A 20,235-nucleotide genomic window follows, 5' to 3' on the forward strand; every position below is an offset into this window, starting at 1 on the left:
TCACACTGGTACTTTGATTTATTGCTTGCAATTGTAAATATATTACACATAGAGTATTGATAATATTATTATTATTATTATCATCATCTTTTGGGAATAAGTTATCACATAAGTACAAAGGTTCACACTATCACAATGTTTGGAATGGGTGACAAATAATCTCTCTTAAATAATGTGCACACTTTTACATCTTCATATCAAATTTCATTATAACATAAACAATCATTCTAGTCCCCATGACAAAATTTTCAAAACACTTTAGTTTAGAAGGAGGGATGGCAGCAGAACAGTGCAGCTCTAAAGCAGCAGTAGCTTTGTTATACATCGAGTGTCATCAAGTTCCCTTGAACAGCAAACGGGAGTGGGAATTAGAATGACTGGGCATATTACAGTTATTACTGCCAACTAAATACTAAATAAAAATGTCAGCATGGCCACAACATTGTTGTTTTGCATACTACAAAAATATTACCTTAACAAAAAATTGTAATTTTTTTCAAATAACTTACCCATTATTATGCACGATTTCAGGTCCCTATATCAAAACCAATTTCACTCTAGCCTCATAAGTTCATATTTTTCCATGCTGTAATTGCTGATCCTAGAAAAGTATAAGGTATGAGGTCAGGATGGCTACCGACTCGAGTTACATTCATTTCGCCGGTATGGGATGCAGCATGTCTCTCTAAAGGTATGGCACAGTTTTCAAACTTGACTAAGCGATGATACAAATAGGAAACACAGTCTGAAGAGAAACTGCAAAAGTTCACGTCATATTAAGAAACTAGTGCCTCAAACTCTTCACTTCATGGTTTGTTACTGATTTTCGTCCAATGAAGCGTCTGCCTAAGTCAGCATGGCGCCTAAGAGGAATGTGCATATATATCTTCATATAGTATCTGTAGGATCCTCTATAAAGACGAGTCTAAAATACGCATTGTCGAGGAACTCTGAAACACTGACCACCTTGATTTTTTAACTTTGCCCTACTACTGTTACCAATGGGTCTACGTTAAGTAAGTGATGTAAAAAGTGAAATCAACACTCACAATCTGAAGTAAAGAAACAGAAATGCAGTTGATGCTGTAAATCCAGATGTTCTCATACAGGTACAGCAAAAACTGGAATACTGAACAAAGGAACAAATGGAGCTCAAATTGAGCTTTAGAAACAGAAAAACTTTCAGTTTCTCTTTCATTCCATGTTCCACTTATGTCTCTAGCACTAATTGTTACAGAACAGCAATGTCTGAAAACTACAGCATAACTTTACAGACATACTACATAAATCACAATCACATGTCCAAAGATTATCTAACAGCTTCATTCTTGTTCTGCACAAACGTGTACGCTATATGAATATACCTTATACAAAGAATTATAACTTATTGCTTTTGACCTTATATTATCCTGATGACTGGATATCAGCAAATGTACTTCTTCAATGTAACAGCCATTGCCCTCAACCAATTCAGACATTGCATTGGTCTATAAAAAGCGCTAAAACTTGTGACAGTGGAAAATACGTATTTTTAAATATGAGTGACTCTTAGCAAACCCAGCAAGTCCTCACCCCAGTTTTTACCTTAATGATGCTTAATGCAGCAGTCATGACTTATTTCAGCATTTCCTTTGCAATCACATCTCATATGACGAAAGCCATTTCTAGCCTTGATTTAAAATAAATGAGAAGCACTAGTCCCAAACTACGCCTCTCTTATTAGAAATGAAAAGGTGAACATTAATTTCGAACTCACTGTTGGAACATACTGTTATTACAGCCACATTAACACAGCAAAAGGCATTGTGTACCACTGTTAAGTGAGAAGATGGCCGTCTTCTGGGTTGTTGAACCGTGCGGTTACCGACGTTTCAGAGGTCCTTGCTGCCTCCATTATCAGGGCCTTGATGACGGAGGCAGCAAGGACCTCTGTAATGTCAGTAAACTTCTTCCAGACTACATGGCAACATCCCAGAACAGAGTCATCTTCAATCTGTAACCTTCCTTCTGAGGCAATGGCATTACAACAAGGACTTGTACAGAAATATCCACACAGGATGCAATTTGAATTAATACACAATCCTCACAGCCTAGCCACTAGAAATGCCAGAACATACAACATTAAGTGTTATTGTCTTAAAGCACACACAAAATATTTCAGAGTGGTCTCATGAGCAGATAAACAATAATTTATACTAGCTGTCTATTCCTCCTGTAATATTATAAGTTAGAACATTAAAACACCTAGTTATATTATAACCTAATAAGTTAAACATGAATTATGCGTAAATATTAATTATAACACACTTTAAATATCTGCATGAAGCATGGTAGGAAGATTACGTGTTGTTCAACGCTGTGTTCATTTCTGTACGCGTGGGTAAACACACAATTTTATATGATCACCGTAAAATATTAAATATGTTCAAAAAAGCAAGTCAGATAGCAAATTTACCAAATTATATTTAGTAGCAGAGTACAATAACAAACATAATATGTTTATGACAAAGGATACAAAGGAGAAGCTCACTAATCAATTTATGCAGCTGGTTTCATCAGCATTTAAATAGAATTGTGATAAATGGATGCGGGTGTCGACGTTCTGTACTGCATCGCACAAGCTCACCGTGATGTCCAGCAAACAACCAGCCAATGCTCCCATCATAATCTCCCTATCATGCGTATTCCCTTAAAGTACTGATTTCCTTTTTCCATTCAGATGTATGAACTATTAGGCCACATATCAGTTTTTGTATTTTATGATCTTACACACACATTAATAGTCAGACATGCTATAAAATTAATCAATCCATAATAATAAACTGAAACAAAAAAAATACAGCAACTTAACATACTCAGATAAACGGTTGTTTAAAATGTGTTCAACTGCAAAATGCAAATATATTACCAGCACGTCGAAACAAAATTCAGTACTAGATTACATAGATGCGACTCCAATATGGAGAATGGAATATGATGCCATCCTGTAGATTACATTTAGAACATTTGAAATGTAAATAAGAATTTATTATTGCAAAGACTTGTACCAAGGGCATACAGAAAGTGTGTGAAGGTCTCTACATGCAACTTGGAGCCAGTTTCTGTTCTTTCTACTTCCCCCCATTTGAAAAGATTTTGTAAGTTCAGAAAACTGGATAAAGATAAGGAGAAATGAACATAAAATTTCATTTCAAAGACCCTGATTTCACACCTGAAGGTTTATTATAAATCAGTGATGCGCACATATATTGAAGTAGATTAAAAATGAAAGGAAACGTTTACAAACGCAAGCCGTGGATTTACAGCAATAAAGCAATAAATACACCTTTAAAAAAATCAATATTCTCTTTCTTGCAGTTTTCACTCAAACATAACAAAACTCAATTTTCAGTAAACCGCAAGCATGCACACTTACACAAGATTCTAATAAACATCAGAATATAATACAAACTTTACACTTTCTTATTTAAGAAATAATGGTCTCCAAAATTAAATTACTCCAAGGTTTACATAACTATTAGCTGATTACTGTCTCTGATAAGCTTAAAAGTAGCAAATATTGCGCCTGGCCAAATGAATTTGAATCCTGCTAACCTAACCCAAGTCTATGCAGAACATGTGCAAGAGGCAGTTGATCATATCATTTCAAATTTGAGTACATAACAACTATATCCATAAATATACAGAAATTAACATCTTCAATGATGAACAACCTCTTATACAATTCAAATTTGTGTTTTAATACCTACTTGAATATCATTATATTGCACTAAAATACTGCTAGTAACATCTAAAGTGAATATTAAATTTGTTTAAATACAAGCTGCACCTTCACAGTGATATACAATAAGTTACTTTAAAATTAGTCCACATTCTTCTGGAAATAACATTAAAAAGTACAAGGAAGAATCTATTATCCCAGCAAACCCACAGAAAAACTTCAATTCATACCACAAACTGGATCGTAGGCACATAAAAAATTCTAATTATTTTGACAGAAACTTAGTTCCAGGAACATACTCGCTGAATATGACAAATTCCCCTCTTCGAACGAAAAGTTGGAAACGTGGTCATGTGTCATTCAAGTAAATATGGTAATTTATTACATTTAATAACATTGGCATTGTGCACACAGAATACAAATGGGCTGTAATGGGTTAAACTCAAACATGACTCTTAGAACTGCGTATCGTCTTCTCCGACGCCTCCACTGCTCCTACTGACAGGGACCTGACCAATCCTGCTGTACTGACAGAACACTTACGATATGATGAGTAGCACTATCTATGGAAGCCAACAAACGACGTAATGTTCCTTCATGGCCCAGACATCATCCGGCATCCAATGGAACATATTTTGAAATACAAGTATCTATTTATCATGAGCTACTTCTGTAAGTACGCTGAGCTATTTCTCTTACTTTTATATTAAGCAGATACATAATATTCAAAATTCAAAATGAATTCGGTCACCAGCAAATCTGAAGTTCACAGATTATGTGACCTGTGAATAAAGAACTAATTCCTAGTCTGCACGGTAGCAGTAATTTCTACGTAACACTTCCGATTCCAAACATAACGTCCTCCTTACCCTACGATACTAACTTTAGATTGAGCCATTATACATTTGAATCTTCACAAATGAATCGAATGCAGTAAATAAATTTGTTCTCACTACTAAACTACATCCTGTAATGAGAATATGGAATGTTTGTCTGGGAGTTGTAGATTTTCGACGCTATTAACTAACAGTGATAATTATACAAGACAAGTAACTGTCGTACAGGATATAGCAGGCAGATGCTGGTTACAGTTATCACAGACTGCTGGCATTCTTGTGTTCTTGCCACTTCACTTTCCAGCTCTACCGATCACCACTTCACCTAATCAGATGATACTAAATGACAACTAAATGATACCAAATGTCAATCATCCTGCTACTGCTCACCAAGATAGAGCTGAATGCGAGCGTGAACCAACAGTGAAATCTTTGTACTGAGAGAACACACATATCTGCAATACAGAACATAAAGGAAATAAGTTTACTAGCGTTTCTGTAATATACAAATCCGCATAATTAACCAACTTCATGCAGCAAAGTCCTTCTTTAGGAACTAATAATAATAATTCAATTAGTCAAAAAATTCCCTGCATTTTATGGAACCTGAAAAGAGCTTGCCACTGGAATTTTTGAGCGTATGTAACAATCGCCAATGAGATGCTCAACACACTGCGTACAATTCAGTTCAAGCCTAAATTATCCATCCTGACTTGGTAACATCTACAAAAATGCATATTTCGAAGTCATTCGTGCTGAATATTTCTGACATGGCCTTCTAGTCAATGACATTACCTTGTCTTTAAGCTGCTGACAAAGCTGCAGAGCTACAGTGAATAGTACCAACACCTCATTGAGCCATGGAACAGAGCATTCTGCCTGATGAGAGTCAAACTTCATGGTACCATGAACACTGCTCAGTTGGTACACTGCAAAGACCAGTTTGTGACTCTGGATGTAGAAGCTGATTGCCAAGTCCTCAGGAAGACTCGGAGCTAAAGATTTCTGAACCAAAAAGCGACAATTTACGTGACACACTACTACCAGTGCGGCGGTAAGCGTACTTCAGTTTGCAAAGAAAATCCTCTACTTTAAAGGAACGTACCATGTTTCGACTTTTCATCAAGTCGTCTATTGTACGTTTCCGAGGCACGATGAGACTGCTACGTCCACGTTGTAAGCAACCCAAAATGCTGCCCAGGACATGCAGTACTTCTTCTGATGACCTAAACATTCAATTTTTCACATTCTTTTCTTTTTAAATTAAATGAAAAACAGTTCTTTCTTTCTGTGTGCTCCCTTATTTATCAAATAAATATTTTGTATGATGAATTAATAGGTTTCTCTTTAAGACCGCTGTAGTATGTATTTTTAAACCCCTAAGCTCAATAACATCAACATATCTGGAAGTCAGTCGCAATAGTAACCATTTTTTTCAACCAACAGGCATTTTCACGATGCAATATTTTTTTTAACTCCCAACTTCAATAATATAAATCTTCTCAAATGGAAACTTCGTTCTATTCTATGCAGGATCCAGATCGTTTTAACTCAATTTTGTAAATGTCCAACTTAGGTTTACAGTTAGTTATTGAAACTTTATTTCCAGACCTCGTAAACAATTATAAAAAACTAAATACCGGCACAGATGTAATGAAATCGGATTAATATAAAAATATGAATTTAAAATTAATCTTCAGTCTTCATGCACGAAATGATTAACATTTTTACTGTACCTACCACGGCACCCGCAATACTCACTGGAACATGTAGTCCTTGTCAACATTTTCGATGTGCAGAATAGCTTGCTGCAAATGATTTCCTGCATCTTGCACCTGCTGCAGCTTCCACGGATTATCATTCTGAATCGTTGTACGATGTATCACGTTCTGCTGGCGCTGGACCTTGAAGCTTATGTCCTGCAAACACGTTTCACATAAACATAGCCGTCTTCTGGGTTGTACTGCCACGTAGCCTCGTACAAGTCTACCAACGTTTCAGAGGTCCTTGCTGCCTCCACCATCAGGGCGATGCTTTATTCTGCTTTAACTCATAACAAACTATCTTTCGCTTAAGTTTTGATATTCATCCAAGTTTTTCAAACCCTAAAAACTATTTGAAAATTTAAACTGAAACTTTTGTTCGACTACTACATTGTTTGGTTTCCTGAGGTTTAATTTTTCGCAGCAAACCTTTGGTTTGTCCATTCGCTTGTGAAAACAGCACAGCCGCTAGAATCGCTACATTAATCAGGGGTAGGCTGCTTTGACGGAGATAAATTTCACTAATGGACACGACTCTTTTATTTTTAAAAACATTCAGTCCTAGAATTTTGTAATCCACATGCGAGTTGCCTCTGTCATTACTGGCGTTTCCTCGTATTAATTATGCTTTTCATTCTTAAATCTGCGAAATCATTCAAACAAAGTTCCATTTTACATACGGTTACCATAATTTTGGTTTAAAATAAACAAACCGCATGTGTGATGCTGTCCCCCATGAGTGTCACCACACATTTTAGTTGCTCTGGTGGTGCCGTCAACACAAACTTGTCCTGCTTTTGTGGACCGTCATTCCCACATAAGGGAACGGGGAACCGACGAACACATTCCTGCAAACACCGAGATACACGTTATGGAATCCCAGAACGGCTCTAAACTAAAAGCACCACAACAATAACTGAGCTTGTAAAAAAACAGAAGCATTAGTCTGTTTTAAGGCATCACCTCGAATTTTCCCAGCAGGAATAAAATCATAAGTGGAAAGCGCTCAGAGTACACACATAAGTATTCTTTCATCTAAAACACAAGCCATCAATTTTTTCAGAAACAATTTAATATCACATAAAATGAAATAAACACACATGTATATATGTTGCCAAGATGTGAAACATTCTTAAATTTGTTGAGCATTTAAGAGGAACAACAACTGATTCAATTATAGGTAATTCACATCTCTTACAAGTAATCATATTGTCTTAATTCACTTCTTTTAAGTATTCATTCTTCCTTTCTTTCATACCTTTTAATCAAAATCCTGTACTTTTTCATTCAACTCTTGAACTACTTTCTTACTTCTTGATTTTATTTTCCCTACACTTTGAATAACTGGGAGTGCAGTAATTATCCCTTCATTCCTTGTAGATTTATTTATTTAATCTTCTCACCCTTCTATTTTAATAATTCATGATCAGCAACATTTGTGGGTAGTCGCAGACACAGTAAATCCTTATAAACTGCCTTTTGATTCTTTCACTTTCTCCTTTTGCACAGCTTATATGCTTTATAAACTTATTTCACACTAATTACTAAATTGAAATTAAAGATGTTAACTGGTCGTTAACATGTATGGGTACTGAATAAGCAGACTACCGATTCACCACCACAATACATTATGTATGCCCATAAATATTATTAATATGAATAGAAAACCATGAATGTGAACTGAATCATCCTAAACTATCTGTAAAAATTATCTTCTTACATTTACTGGTACACATAGTGTAATACTGGGCGAATTCATGCCATGTCTATATTTTAACCAGCAGTAAGTCATATCACTTCTAAGTACAAATATTGAAACACAAAATCTACTACTCACACAACACACACAGACACCCCACCTACATTGCAAAAATATGTAACAAAGAGGTTAAATCAAATAATAATACCAATTAAATACTATACATTACCAGTAGAATGGTATGAAGTTGATTAAGTACAGCATGAACCTCTTCATGCAAAACCCATTCAAATTCCACTTGCTGAAACAAACATATAAATACAATTTAACAAACCTTCTCTGTAAACTACAAAGTCATTATGTATTCAATGAGATCCAAACATAACCTAAATTACTCAAAACGATGTCGAAAGATAAATTACTTCGTTCAATACAGTTTAATTGCCCCTTACGACGACAAATTTAGTAACTCCTTCATGATAACGTTGTTAGAAGAGTGGTATTGAAATGCACTCATTTTCCTACGTAGTTATCACGACATCATAGCACTAGTCTCGGGTCTAAAATTTAATCAACTTACCAAATTAGCTGCTTCTTCCTTCTCGCAGTCGGCCATTTCTAACCGCTTGAAGTATGAAAAAATTTGCTTACCAACTTCATCCGTAAATGTATGTGATAAAATAAAGTACCAAAATAATTGGCAAGGTTTAGTACAGCAGTTATTGCATGTTCAGGAAAACTGCAACAGATAATTAATCACATTTGTTCTGGCATGATAGATAAGAAGCTATCAGAATTAAACAGTTGCCATATTTACAACCTACGGTACATTAGTGGTGACTTGACAGGTAATCTGCGATAGTGTTTGTCGGGAAAAAAACTAATCTAGATCGTATTGAGAAATTAAAAAAAAAGGATGAAAGCTTTACGTTGTTCGGTAAATATTACGGGACCCCCGAAGTTCAAAAATAGTTCCTGCAATCAAGGTCGGCGCAACACGCGAAACTTCAGCACCCCCCCCCCCAAAAAAATAACTTCTGAAAATTATAAAATATAACATTGTGCAGTAGTGCGAAAACAATGCTGTGTTCACAATTTAAAGTTTACTTAGCACTGCAAGTACCAAAATTTTGAGAACCACTGTTTTGCACTTTACACAAAATACGTACCAAAGCACAGTAGAATTTTAAAACTGCAACGATTACCATAAAAGGGAAGAGATGTTTAAAAGATTGAAGAAAATTGCATCCTTCAAACAGTTTTTCATCATGATCTACGAGAATAAATAATTGCTAGATACATTAGCTTAAAGATTTTTTTTTTTTGGGGAGAAGTTGGCTATCTTTTTTGGATGTTTCACCATGTAGTATGGTAGATGCTGGCCGACGTTTCAGAGGAGGAGGGTAGTGATCACCCTAATCCGTCTACCAGACCACACGGTGCAACAGAAGACAGCCATCTTAATATTCATTGTCGTGAGAACCTGAAATCTCGCCGAAGTTATGGGAGACTTCGGATAATTCTGAAGCATTTCTTCTGAAATTTTGGATCAGTTCTATACAGTTTTTTGTATGATAATGGCATGTCAACGGAGGTCTGAGCCTTAAGAATGTGGTGGTCTGTGTTGTGTAAACAAACAATATAAGCACTAGAATATGGCGGCGACGCGAAGCATCGTTGTAAATAGGGTTTAATGTTTATGTTCGAGCAGAGCAAGGTGGCAAGCGTAATTAAACGAGTTTATTCTCGAAATAAAAACAGAAGAATGGGCTGTATCACGTAAACATACTGCGTTGCCAAAGGAAGTTGTCAAATAACATGTTTGTGGAAGGTGGGCATTTATAGATCTATTCTTAGAAGCAAGCATGAAAATAATGCAAAGTTCTTTGTCTGTCTTTTATGTTCCTTGTGTCAGCTGACTTATTAAATATGTCACACAACAAACTCATTAGAATTCTTACTTATTCACAGTGACCTAATGATTTTGTCAGTTGATTCGACGGAATACAAAATAATATAAACCCTGATGTTCAAACAGCGTCATTACAATTCTAATAATCTAATCTAGGTTACTATAGTACCACATCTTTAGCGCTCAAGAACTTTGCATTTTACACTAAGAATGCAATAATGGGTTTCGTTTCGTTATCACGGTGAAAAGCTACCATTTTCCAACAACAATTGCCGTCAGATTGAACACTAATTGAAATGAGGTTAGGTTCTTGGTGGACGAACTCCGCACTTCAAAGCGTCTGTGAGCTTATCTGTGGCCTGCTTCGAGCTGAAAAGAATGTTTACGCATAAATAAGCCACTCGTTCTACATACGTAGGGTACACGTGCAACAATCATGACCTAAACTCTGCAGCTTCCAATTGAAACGGCTATTATAAACCGCGAAAGAGTGTCACCCACTTATCAGTAATTCCAGTAAGAGTGGCATTTGTTCTAGATCGTAATACTTACTCAACAAACAGACAATGGACCGCCCAGATTAAGCTCGATCCAGTCTAGAAAAGCACCACTTGGACTCATTCCTCAATCAACATTACACTTACCACCTGTTGGCCTGTAAAGGGTATTATACAAAACAATCTTTTCTTGTATCTTATAATTCTCATTCTTCCGATGTTTTTTTTATTTTATTCCATCCACGTTGTAAGAGATTCGTATTGTTTAAGATCACCGTCTTCTGGGTTGTTGCGCCGTGTAGTCTCCCAGAAATTGACAGACGTTTCACAGGTACTTTCTGCCTCCATCATCAGGGCCATGAATGAGTATGATTGTCTTCAGGGAGACAGTGCTGGAGTCAGCAAACACCTCTGAAACGCCTGTCAATTTCTGGGAGACTATTCAGAAGACAGTTCACTGCACACAGTCGTTTGTCCGATAACGCGACAATTTATTTTTTTGGAAAATACCGCGTTATGAAAACATCGTCTTGTAGAAAACGGCTGGTTCAAAAGGAATTATGTGGTTTTGGATAGAGAGTTGGGACGATTTGCACAAAAATTACTACGCAAAGGAAAGACAAATAATGTTTGCACAGCAGATTAATATGTACATTAAAATATTTTTTGTGAGGCTCTAAGTTGTTTGCAACTGCTGTGTCCTTCATTGCCAAGAGCAGTTACACTTGGCACACGACTTCGACCAGACTGACCGCCCTTCCCATGGATATTTTGCTTTCCGGCGACAAAGAGCTTGATCACTTTGTTTCTATTTAAACATCGCTATTTGTTTACATCGAGCACGAAACACCAGCAGTGAACTGTATTTCGTGACACCCGGGAACATTCTGGATGATCCCAGCATTCTTCAAATTAAAGCAATAGTTTTTGAAACGTAGTTCCTTTTATTATTCAAATAGTGATCTTCGTGTCTGGTATTAATTACCCTGCACATCTTGGCAGTACTTTCTTGTGCGCAATTTCGAAAATAAAAGTTCGTTTTCTTTATGCAAGTCCTGTATATTTTAGTGCTTACAGAATCCGAGCTGTTCACAGCGATTAAATCTCAAAATCTCGCATTCTAAAACCTCTGATGCTTCAAATATGTCCGTGGTGGGTGTATTCCGACATACTTATAGCGTTAAAAAAAAGGCGCGCGCTCTTTCCGGGTGTAGTGCAGACTTATCGACGCGATGTGGCCACATCCATTTTTGGCTCTGTGCCATCTACCGAGCAACGCGGCCGGCCGTACTCTTGAGACGCGTTCCGTGTGGTTGACGCTTCGAAGTCCGATGCCTGCTCAAACGTTCACTGACTTCTGTCCGACAGGAAAGCGTCCTGACATCTATACATAGCCTGGTGACACTCTGACAGAGCCAAACTGTCAAGTTATCAGCACGAGGAGACAAATCACTTGTCAACTAATTTCGGCGGTTGCAATGAAACAGGAAGTCTTGGTTTACGGAAGTGAGCGCTTGTGGTGACAACCAACTCAAGAGCGCGTGCGACATGTCTTCAATGTACGGCTTAAGTCAGGCCGAATACATTTCCAAGAATGATAATTCTGTTCAGTTCCACTGAGAACAGTCGAATTATTATGTGCACGGAATAATTTATTAACGGCGACAAACCTGACTATATTTTTCGTAAAAAATGTTTAGTGAAACGATTTTATGAACTACTTTCTTTTCACTGCTGTTGAGAAATTATACTGAAAGACGCTGTTTCATTTGCAGAGGTCACTAGCGTCGAATAACAAGTGGCATCATGAAGGTGGTAACACTGCACGCAGAAGCGGCTGTCGTTTGTCATATTACGATTCCCTCTCCAAAGAACACGGAACACCGTGAGTCATGACCGGTGTTGACGTTGAAAGACGAATATTAATCACGCCATTGCGCCGCGGTGGGTCTTGAGAAACTGACAATCTCTCAGCTGGTTAAGGCTTTGACCGGGTTGTTCTTTTGTTAAATCTTATGTGGTACCGCCTGATTCGACTTCTAATGGTTAAGTGAAGTGTTTTCTTCGCGGTACGGTCTGGATTCGTAAATATTATGAAGACGAGCTTCGGCTTCAAAGGGTTAACCAGCTGATTTTCGTAATGGTGAGGTGTAGTGTTTTCTTCGCGGTACGGACTGAATTCATAAATAATATTCAGACGATCTTCGGCTTCAAAGGGTTAACAACAAATTCTGCGCATTTTATGTCATTATCATGTATACAAGAGTCGGTGAAATTCAATAATAGTTTATCTACTGCGAGGTACGAAATATCCTAAGATCCTTTACCCATCTCCACTGTTAGTAAGATAAATGCGGATGACATATACGTCTTACTCGTTTGAAATAAACACGGTCACCATAAAGTCCGCGCCATTGATTTCTCTTCTCAGGCAGTGTCACTGAGGTCATCTGGGGCGGCGCCTCTGAAATAAGACCTCCAAATTCTATTACATTTTAATATGACCTAAAGCGTATAAGGAGTTCATGAAGAACGAAATGCACGCGTTCCTACTACGATCTGAACGTTGAAGAGCATCATGGCGCTTGCTACGAGGCTCGTCCACAAAGTAAGTTTCCCTGGGGCCGTTTACAGAAACAAAACACAATTTCATGGAAATATTTATTGCAACAGATACAGCAAGTGTCCAGCTATTTTTCAACATATTCGCCACCGGAATTGAGACATTTGTCATACCGTGGGACCAACTTTTGAATACCTGTGTCGTAGAAGTCTGCCGCCTGGGATTGGAACCACTGTGTGACAACCATCTCCGCCTCTCTGTCATTCTCAAAACGCTGACGCTGACCGGACAGGAATTTCTTGAGGTGTAGGAAAAGATGGAAATCACTGGGAGCGAGGTCCGGGCTGTAGGGTGAATGATTAAACACCTCCCAGCTAAATTCCTGCAGGAGACTTGCTGTCCGTCGAGCCGTGTGCGGCCTAGCGTTATCACTGACCGCACTTCACAGTCGGCGGGAGCTGGAATAAAAACCTCCATCTTTTATTCCCGTTGTTTAGACACGACGCACTTGTGTCGTAGTGAAAAGCACCCTTTCCCATCTCAGCACCCCTTCTTCCTCACATCGTCTCTCCCAGCACCGACAAACTACCTCCACAACCGGGGAAAGTCTCCAGTCACAGGATATCAGCACAGCGAAGAGGCTAGAACCAAAATCCTTGATATTCTTCGCATTTTGGGGCGTACCAAACTTTGAATTAGCAACACGTCCTGCGAATGCCATCTCCGTATTAAATTCAAGGATTTGTAAGAGGGTATATGCACTGTCAACAAGCCTAAATTACGATAAAGCCGATTCGCTATTTTAAGCGGCGAGCTGTCCCAAGTGGCCTCATTGGCGAGTCGCCACTACGCGATACGCATCGTACAAACAACGAAGAACGCGCTCCTCAGCTAAGTTAATTACCATATTTCCATTTTAGTTTTTACTGCAAGCGAGCGAGCAAACTCACGTTCGAGCTATCAATTCGGACGGAATTGCGCTACGCAATCTACAAAGAAGACGAGACATCAGCAAAATGGTTTTATGGGCCGCTGGGCGGTTAAGCATTTTTGCTGAAAACGTCAGATTATCGTCTGACGACAAGGCATGAAAAACACTAGAAAAAACCTGGTTTCGGAACAATACGTCTGCCATACAACAAGCGAAAAGCGTCTTATATTCCTACAAGTTTCCAGCGGCTGGTTAATTTCAGCAAAGTTACTTCAGACGAGTTCCAGGGCATTACTTTAAGTAAGATACGTCTCATTTATTTACGTGTTCCTTTGCGATTAGGACCACAAATGATTCCTCCACACCCGCGGAGTTTAAACTGAACGAACACTGCAGTAACATTGTCTTAAGTCTGTTCCAGTTCAGCTCAGCGAGGTTAGGTTAGGTTAGGTTAGGTCCACCTTTCAATCCAGAATTTATGTAATGACAGCAACATAATATACATAATTTTGTATGAAAGTTACTTTTTTTCCCAGTCTTGGAATCACTTATTATATTTATAAATATTTTCAGGCACTTTAATAAATTATGACGTATCACAGCTCAACGTAACTACATGGGGCAGAATTTATCTTTGAAAGCTGACAGCTGGTAAATAAATCCCATTTGTAATCATGGGCTGATTTCTTGAATAGTTTCGGCTTCGAAAAGTTTTACGAAATGTCGTTGGTGGTGTGTATCAGCTTGCTCAAGCCGGCCTATTTCTTAACCGAACGTAGCGCGGAAGGATACAAAGAATGTACGAACACACACTGCGCACTGCGTTTGTCAACTTAGTACCATCAGACGGATACATAAATTAACTGACATTTGAAGACATTCGCGCGTACGTCGCTATTAAAATGCATCATCTGATTAAGAATATCTGTCGAAACGTCGAGACATGTGCAGACAGCGATAAGTGCGTGTTCCTTTGTGTCCGCCAAGCCCACAGTCCTTCGATTAATTAAAGCACTCGTCTTGTACTGCGACTATTTTTTGTATATGGAACGTGTCCAAGGGGCCGGAATTATCCTTGGATTTCCCTTTCGGGTTAATGAACGCCATTCAAAACGACAGAGCCAACATTTGGAAAGCTGGCTGCAGATTTTATTGTACCTTGTCTGCGTCTTATCGGGTCTGCTTAAAGAAAGTTAAAATGGAGTAGTCGGATAAGTTCTTCAACACGTAGGTTCTTCAACCAATAAAATCCGCCACTTCATACAAAATTTGGTACCATTCTACGTTCTCTTAATACGCTCCACCATAATGTCACGTATTCCTCTCCGCCTCAGTTTAAACCCTACGACGTCTCTGTCAACTTATTCAAATCTTTTCTTCTAAATCCACCAAGCACCAATTTAACTCTTAAATGCCTGTTCATTGTGGTATGGTCACAAAACCTTGAGCGGAAGTTCTTTCATATTTCATAAACCTTGTAAAATATTATTATCTCTGAATCGACCATTCAAAGAGTCGGAAAAACTTCATAAAATAGCTATTAAAGCGAGATCCCGCTGTAACATCCAAATAAAATTTGAAATTTTGCAATCGACTGGAAATTCTCTCCATTTCTCAGTCTTACGAAACATGTTCGAGTTCCAGATCTTGGTGGTATCCCATAAAATCTCGTCTTTCGAATAGTCATTACAAAATTCTTTTATAAACTGTGGGCCGAACAGCTGACAATCTACTATCCTGTCCTTTCCTTCTTGGTCTTCCAAATGGCCACCATCCACGGGATTTACCAGCCAGAACCATTCACAGTCAACTGCTTCTCCATTCGGACTGCATGGCTAACTAGTTCAAAGATATTATTTTTTTGAAAAATAACAATTACGAAGCTCATCCAGTGCTAATGTGAACATATATATCGCGTTTCATGTCTTAGAATATTTTACACATGCATCAACAAATCGGCCAGCAGAAGGCGTTGAAATTTCGCTAGGCAGTTTATTGTCTTATCGCTTAGTTTTCGTGAGTTTATTTTCTAGATGTGCTTTCAGCGTCATATTTTATCGCCCTGAGAACAGTGTTCATTGTCTGCATGACAGAAATATACAGTACACCGCGCAGAAGGCTCGGTCTGTGACGATCTCCTGAGAAAAAATGTGACAAAAGCCATGTCTCATGCGTTGTTTCATTTCATAAAGCAACTGCGCAGAAGACAATGCGCAGTAGACAATGCGCAGAAGACAATGCGCAGTAGACAATGCGCACAAACAATTACCACAGACATTTAGAGCGATGCTGCATTTGGAGGCATTAAACTGCGTGCTCATTGTCTGTCCACAACAAACAGATGCGGCAAATTGCGACCAATTCTTTTATTCCGTGACTGTACGACGTCGTATCAACTGCGGAGTTAATGCTTCGCCAATCAAGATGGACGAATGAATGATGACTGAGCAGGGATAAAGTGAGTATGGCCTTATCTTTCAAGGCACCATTTATCCCAGCATTCAACTGGAGCTACTGAATGAAATAACAATATACCGTGGGCAGGATAGCGGATCCCTCGCGGAGATTCGATCCGCGTGCCTTTAAAGGCGAGACAGACGCCACCACCGCTGCGCTAAGTTGCTCGGTGCATTCGCTGTTAATACGTAGCCAAATAATTGGGCCGAAATCGATTTATCGATCCCTGAATGCTCGTTTCTGAGTCTGGACGAAAATGTTACAACTAAAAATTCAGCTTTCAATGCACGCACATAAAAGAACTGTTTGTGTTTTTTATGAATACAGTAACGAAATCTCGGATTTACAAAATCGGGAAATTTCATGACCAGGTGAGAGAGGGTGTTGTTAATTTTCAAGAAAAATGGTTAATCCGTTATTATGGAAGCTCAAATTGGTCAGAGAAAACCACAAACCGCGGTGAAATGTTTGACACGTTCTGTGCTACAAGCGAGATATCTCGTTCATCAACAGACTTCTGTCAGAAGTAAAATTTGTTGCACGGCAGTGTCTGTCTTTCGACACTTCTACTGCTCTCAAATGAGAATATGTAAAAGAAACTTGACATGAAATAGAGGATATCACGAGCTGTCTTATCCCAGAGAGAGAGAAATCCCCAGTTCCAGTCAGCACGAACGGTTGCATTCCGTCCAGGGGCGCCTGGAAGTTAGGCACGTGTGCGCTTTCAATGAAAATACCGACAGAGAACTGAAGCCACTGCACTTCAGCGCCCTGAGGACGAGGACGAAGATGGTTCTCGAAACGTTGGTGTTTTATTCATTAAGCCACCTCACACGGCCTGTAGCCCGAGGAGAATTAATTAAACTGAAACTTTGTTTTCCGAGATATTAATTTTAAATAAAATAAATAAAATTAGTCTTTAAGTTCCAAACGAAAGACGACTGGTTAGCACACCAGCTTAACTTTTTTAGTGCCACTGATGATGACCTCTTTAGGTCGAAACCCGTTTGACATTTGTGAGGTCTCGGATTTCAAATGGATTCCCGCTAACCCAAGGATTTTCGTGCGAATCTCCTAAGCAGATGACTTCATTTTTCCAGCATTTACACGATTGCCTCGAAAAAGCAGTTAATACGGACTGTGTTCATCTCAGACTTGTTTATAAGTTCACTGAACTGAGCCCTCAAAGAGAACGCTTTACACGGACGTCGTGTTTATACGACCAACCGTCCACATGTGTCACTTCCTAAAGCACTTTACATTGGAAGTACGAAGTAAGAGTGAAAAGGCAAATTTTATTTTGATTCACACGAGTTCCCTTACAATTCAAACTTTCGATACGTATAAAAATCTGCTTCTTGGAAAGTCTATATAAGTTGTTAACGGCACGCGCTCTGGGTAAACGTTTTAGAACTAAAAAAATAGCAGAATTATATAATAAGCATTTTACTTCCGTTCATTGTTTTCAAGAAAGCTTCCGGAAGTTTCTATTTAATGTTTCGGAATGTATCTTCTCAACAAATTAATACCCACAAGCTGAACCACAAACACCACTCATTAGGGCATTCATTGTCGATGAATGTACCTAAGTCCGCGTGTATTCCAATCGACGTTGCTATGGAAACGAGGTCTAGGAATAATGAACGGAGTTATATGCACGGATAAATAAAAATTTTAATTGTATATCAATTAATTCTAATTTAGACACGAACAGGTAACTTCTGTTCTCTTTCTGAAGAGATACTGAAGATGAAGATGGCAGTCTTCCGGGTTGTCGTGCAACGGCGTAAGACCCCAGAAGACATCTTCGTTACTGAAGCAGTGAGAAGATGAAATATCTCTAGGTACTGGTGAGCTTGAGAAGATCCAGTTCTTTAGTTTTAAACTAAAAGCTGGTTAAATAATTTTGGAGTCTCCTATGTATTTTTTTTTTGAAATCTAAATTCTTCAACCGAGGACCAGATAAGATAGTATATATTTTAATAGGCGTTTGTTTCGATTCTCAAATGGTGTTGCAGAATTGAAAGAGATACCAGAAGCCGTGGTGGGAAGCTTTAAACTCAGGGGCTGGCTGGAGTCGTCGTAGAGCAATGGCGTCTGCCCCCTTCCTAAAGACGAGATAAGAACTCAAATATCAGTACACGTACGTACATACACGTTACCTGGCAAATGAAGGGGTGATCATAGTTGGGGGAGGGAGGAAGGCCACGGCGACATGTGGAAGACAACACAAAAACAAAAACAAATTAACTAATGTTTCCGAGTTTTGTTTTTGTGTCCTGGTACGACGTTTTTCCATGACCATCCAACCGACCAGCTATAAATATACTCATCCACCACTGTTAACATAGAATGTGTTTTACTCAGAAGGTGTGCCCACGTTTCTCGTTACAAACGATCTACGCAAACCACTAAAAAAACACCCCAAATAAAGATCACTGCTGTTTTCAAGTGTCTATACCAGTCGCCTATTGGTTGGTCTTTACAGGCGTGGTAACCAATCACAAAAGCCCGCGAAGTCCCAGACGAGCGTCGCCCCTCGGTCTGATATATTTATTTACGTCACACTGATCTTGAAATCAACTACAGGCGATACCATTAATACTGGAGTACAGCCTCGTGGCCCCTCACTGTAAGATCTAGAGCTACAGAAGTCTGATCGATACTTTAGAAGTTCTCAAGCGCCCTTAAGAACAGCAATGGTAAGTAGAAGTTTTGTGGGTGCACCTCAGTAGTTTGTGACAGAAATCGAAGAAACTTGACGGGAAGTTTGGCGTGATTTGCCGGCACGTACCGACAAAACCTTTTTTTTATTTTTACTGTGATGTGTGCTAATTTGAAAACGGATCGAAACAAAGTGTTTGGATTGGGACGCGAGTAATAAATGTGCCCGAGATACAAAAGAATCTTGAAAGCGGTTAGTGTGGGGCATTTAGGGTCACGGTAAGTTGAATAGTTTTTATATACTTAGAAAAACTTTTTGTGAATGTACACTAAGACACTTCCCTCGTCAAACGTGGTCTTACATTTCTATCCATTTTTCTCCCCGAGCCGCTGTATTTGGTTTCGTGTATCCGCGGTCTTTATATACACGGCAAAGTCAGTGGTGTAGGGAAGGTTCAGAGCCATTAGCACTGTCATGACGGGACTTCTACTGTCAGTAATTTAATCATCATAACTGACGAATTGTTTTAAATGTGTATCCAAGTTACACGATTTTTTTTAAAAAACACGTAATTAAGCACTTTTATGTTATGTGAAGGAACATGTAACTTTGGATCTGACGAGAGCCAACAGCGGCCACAAGACCATGGGTTAACTCCCACGTTGACAAAAGGGTTGCTATGAATAAAGCATTTTTCTACCCTAAACAATAAATAAGCCGGCAAGTATTTGGTCGAAAGCATAAAGAATGGAATATTTTATCAGAATAATTTCACCAGGAAGGCCTCTAGGGATGGACAAGATAAACACCGGACTGATTTACGCTACGTACAGGCAGCTCGTGACGAAAGCCAACAGAGGGCGGTTCCTCCACACTCCTCTCAGTGCACAATAAGAGGGGAATTCGCATCCCGTTCTACCCATAAAATGATTTAAAGACTGGGATGGGGGTGGGGGTTACGAATTTAACTCGGATAAATATTTATCAGGACAGTGCCCGCCTCGTCATCACTTCGCCTTTGGATAAAGAAAGACGGTTTCTCAGAACAGGGGTTACAAATTAATTCAGCTGTCAGACCTGTCACTCAGTGTGAAATGGACAGACATGGATATTTACAAGAGCCCCCAGTGTGTTCGCCCAAAAGTCTCACCTGGACGAACTATAAAAGAAGCAACTGCCCTCATGCATGTA

The 20,235-nt window shown here is 38.8% G+C and overlaps 2 protein-coding genes across 4 annotated transcripts in view; one reads left to right on the top strand and one right to left on the bottom strand.

Annotated features, from left to right (window-relative positions):
• rogdi (rogdi atypical leucine zipper) overlaps positions 1 to 20,235 on the bottom strand; it is a 24,645-nt gene continuing 4,410 nt past the window's right edge. The window contains exons 2-8 of one of the 3 annotated variants that reach the window (XM_087351302.1): positions 8,671 to 8,758; positions 8,249 to 8,320; positions 7,034 to 7,168; positions 6,319 to 6,476; positions 5,663 to 5,783; positions 5,353 to 5,562; positions 1 to 5,012 (exon numbers count right to left, since the gene is read on the bottom strand). In XM_087351302.1, coding sequence (XP_087207428.1) covers positions 4,944 to 5,012; positions 5,353 to 5,562; positions 5,663 to 5,783; positions 6,319 to 6,476; positions 7,034 to 7,168; positions 8,249 to 8,320; positions 8,671 to 8,679 — 774 coding nt within the window. In that variant the 5' untranslated portion in view covers positions 8,680 to 8,758 and the 3' untranslated portion in view covers positions 1 to 4,943. Of the gene's footprint in view, positions 5,013 to 5,352; positions 5,563 to 5,662; positions 5,784 to 6,318; positions 6,477 to 7,033; positions 7,169 to 8,248; positions 8,321 to 8,599; positions 8,759 to 20,235 lie in introns of all 3 variants that reach the window. The other 2 variants (XM_087351301.1, XM_087351303.1) reach the window with 2 other exon arrangements.
• LOC110838509 (troponin C, isoallergen Bla g 6.0301) overlaps positions 18,927 to 20,235 on the top strand; it is a 9,275-nt gene continuing 7,966 nt past the window's right edge. The window contains exon 1 of the mRNA XM_087351304.1: positions 18,927 to 19,081. Within this exon, the coding sequence (XP_087207430.1) occupies positions 19,079 to 19,081 (3 nt within the window). The 5' untranslated portion in view covers positions 18,927 to 19,078. The remainder of the gene's footprint in view (positions 19,082 to 20,235) is intronic.

This window comes from Zootermopsis nevadensis, unplaced genomic scaffold (assembly GCF_977971745.1).
Source record: "Zootermopsis nevadensis isolate Lab colony 2312 unplaced genomic scaffold, Znev_1.0 Znev_ptg000019l, whole genome shotgun sequence".
Taxonomy (NCBI): Eukaryota; Metazoa; Arthropoda; class Insecta; order Blattodea; family Termopsidae; genus Zootermopsis; species Zootermopsis nevadensis.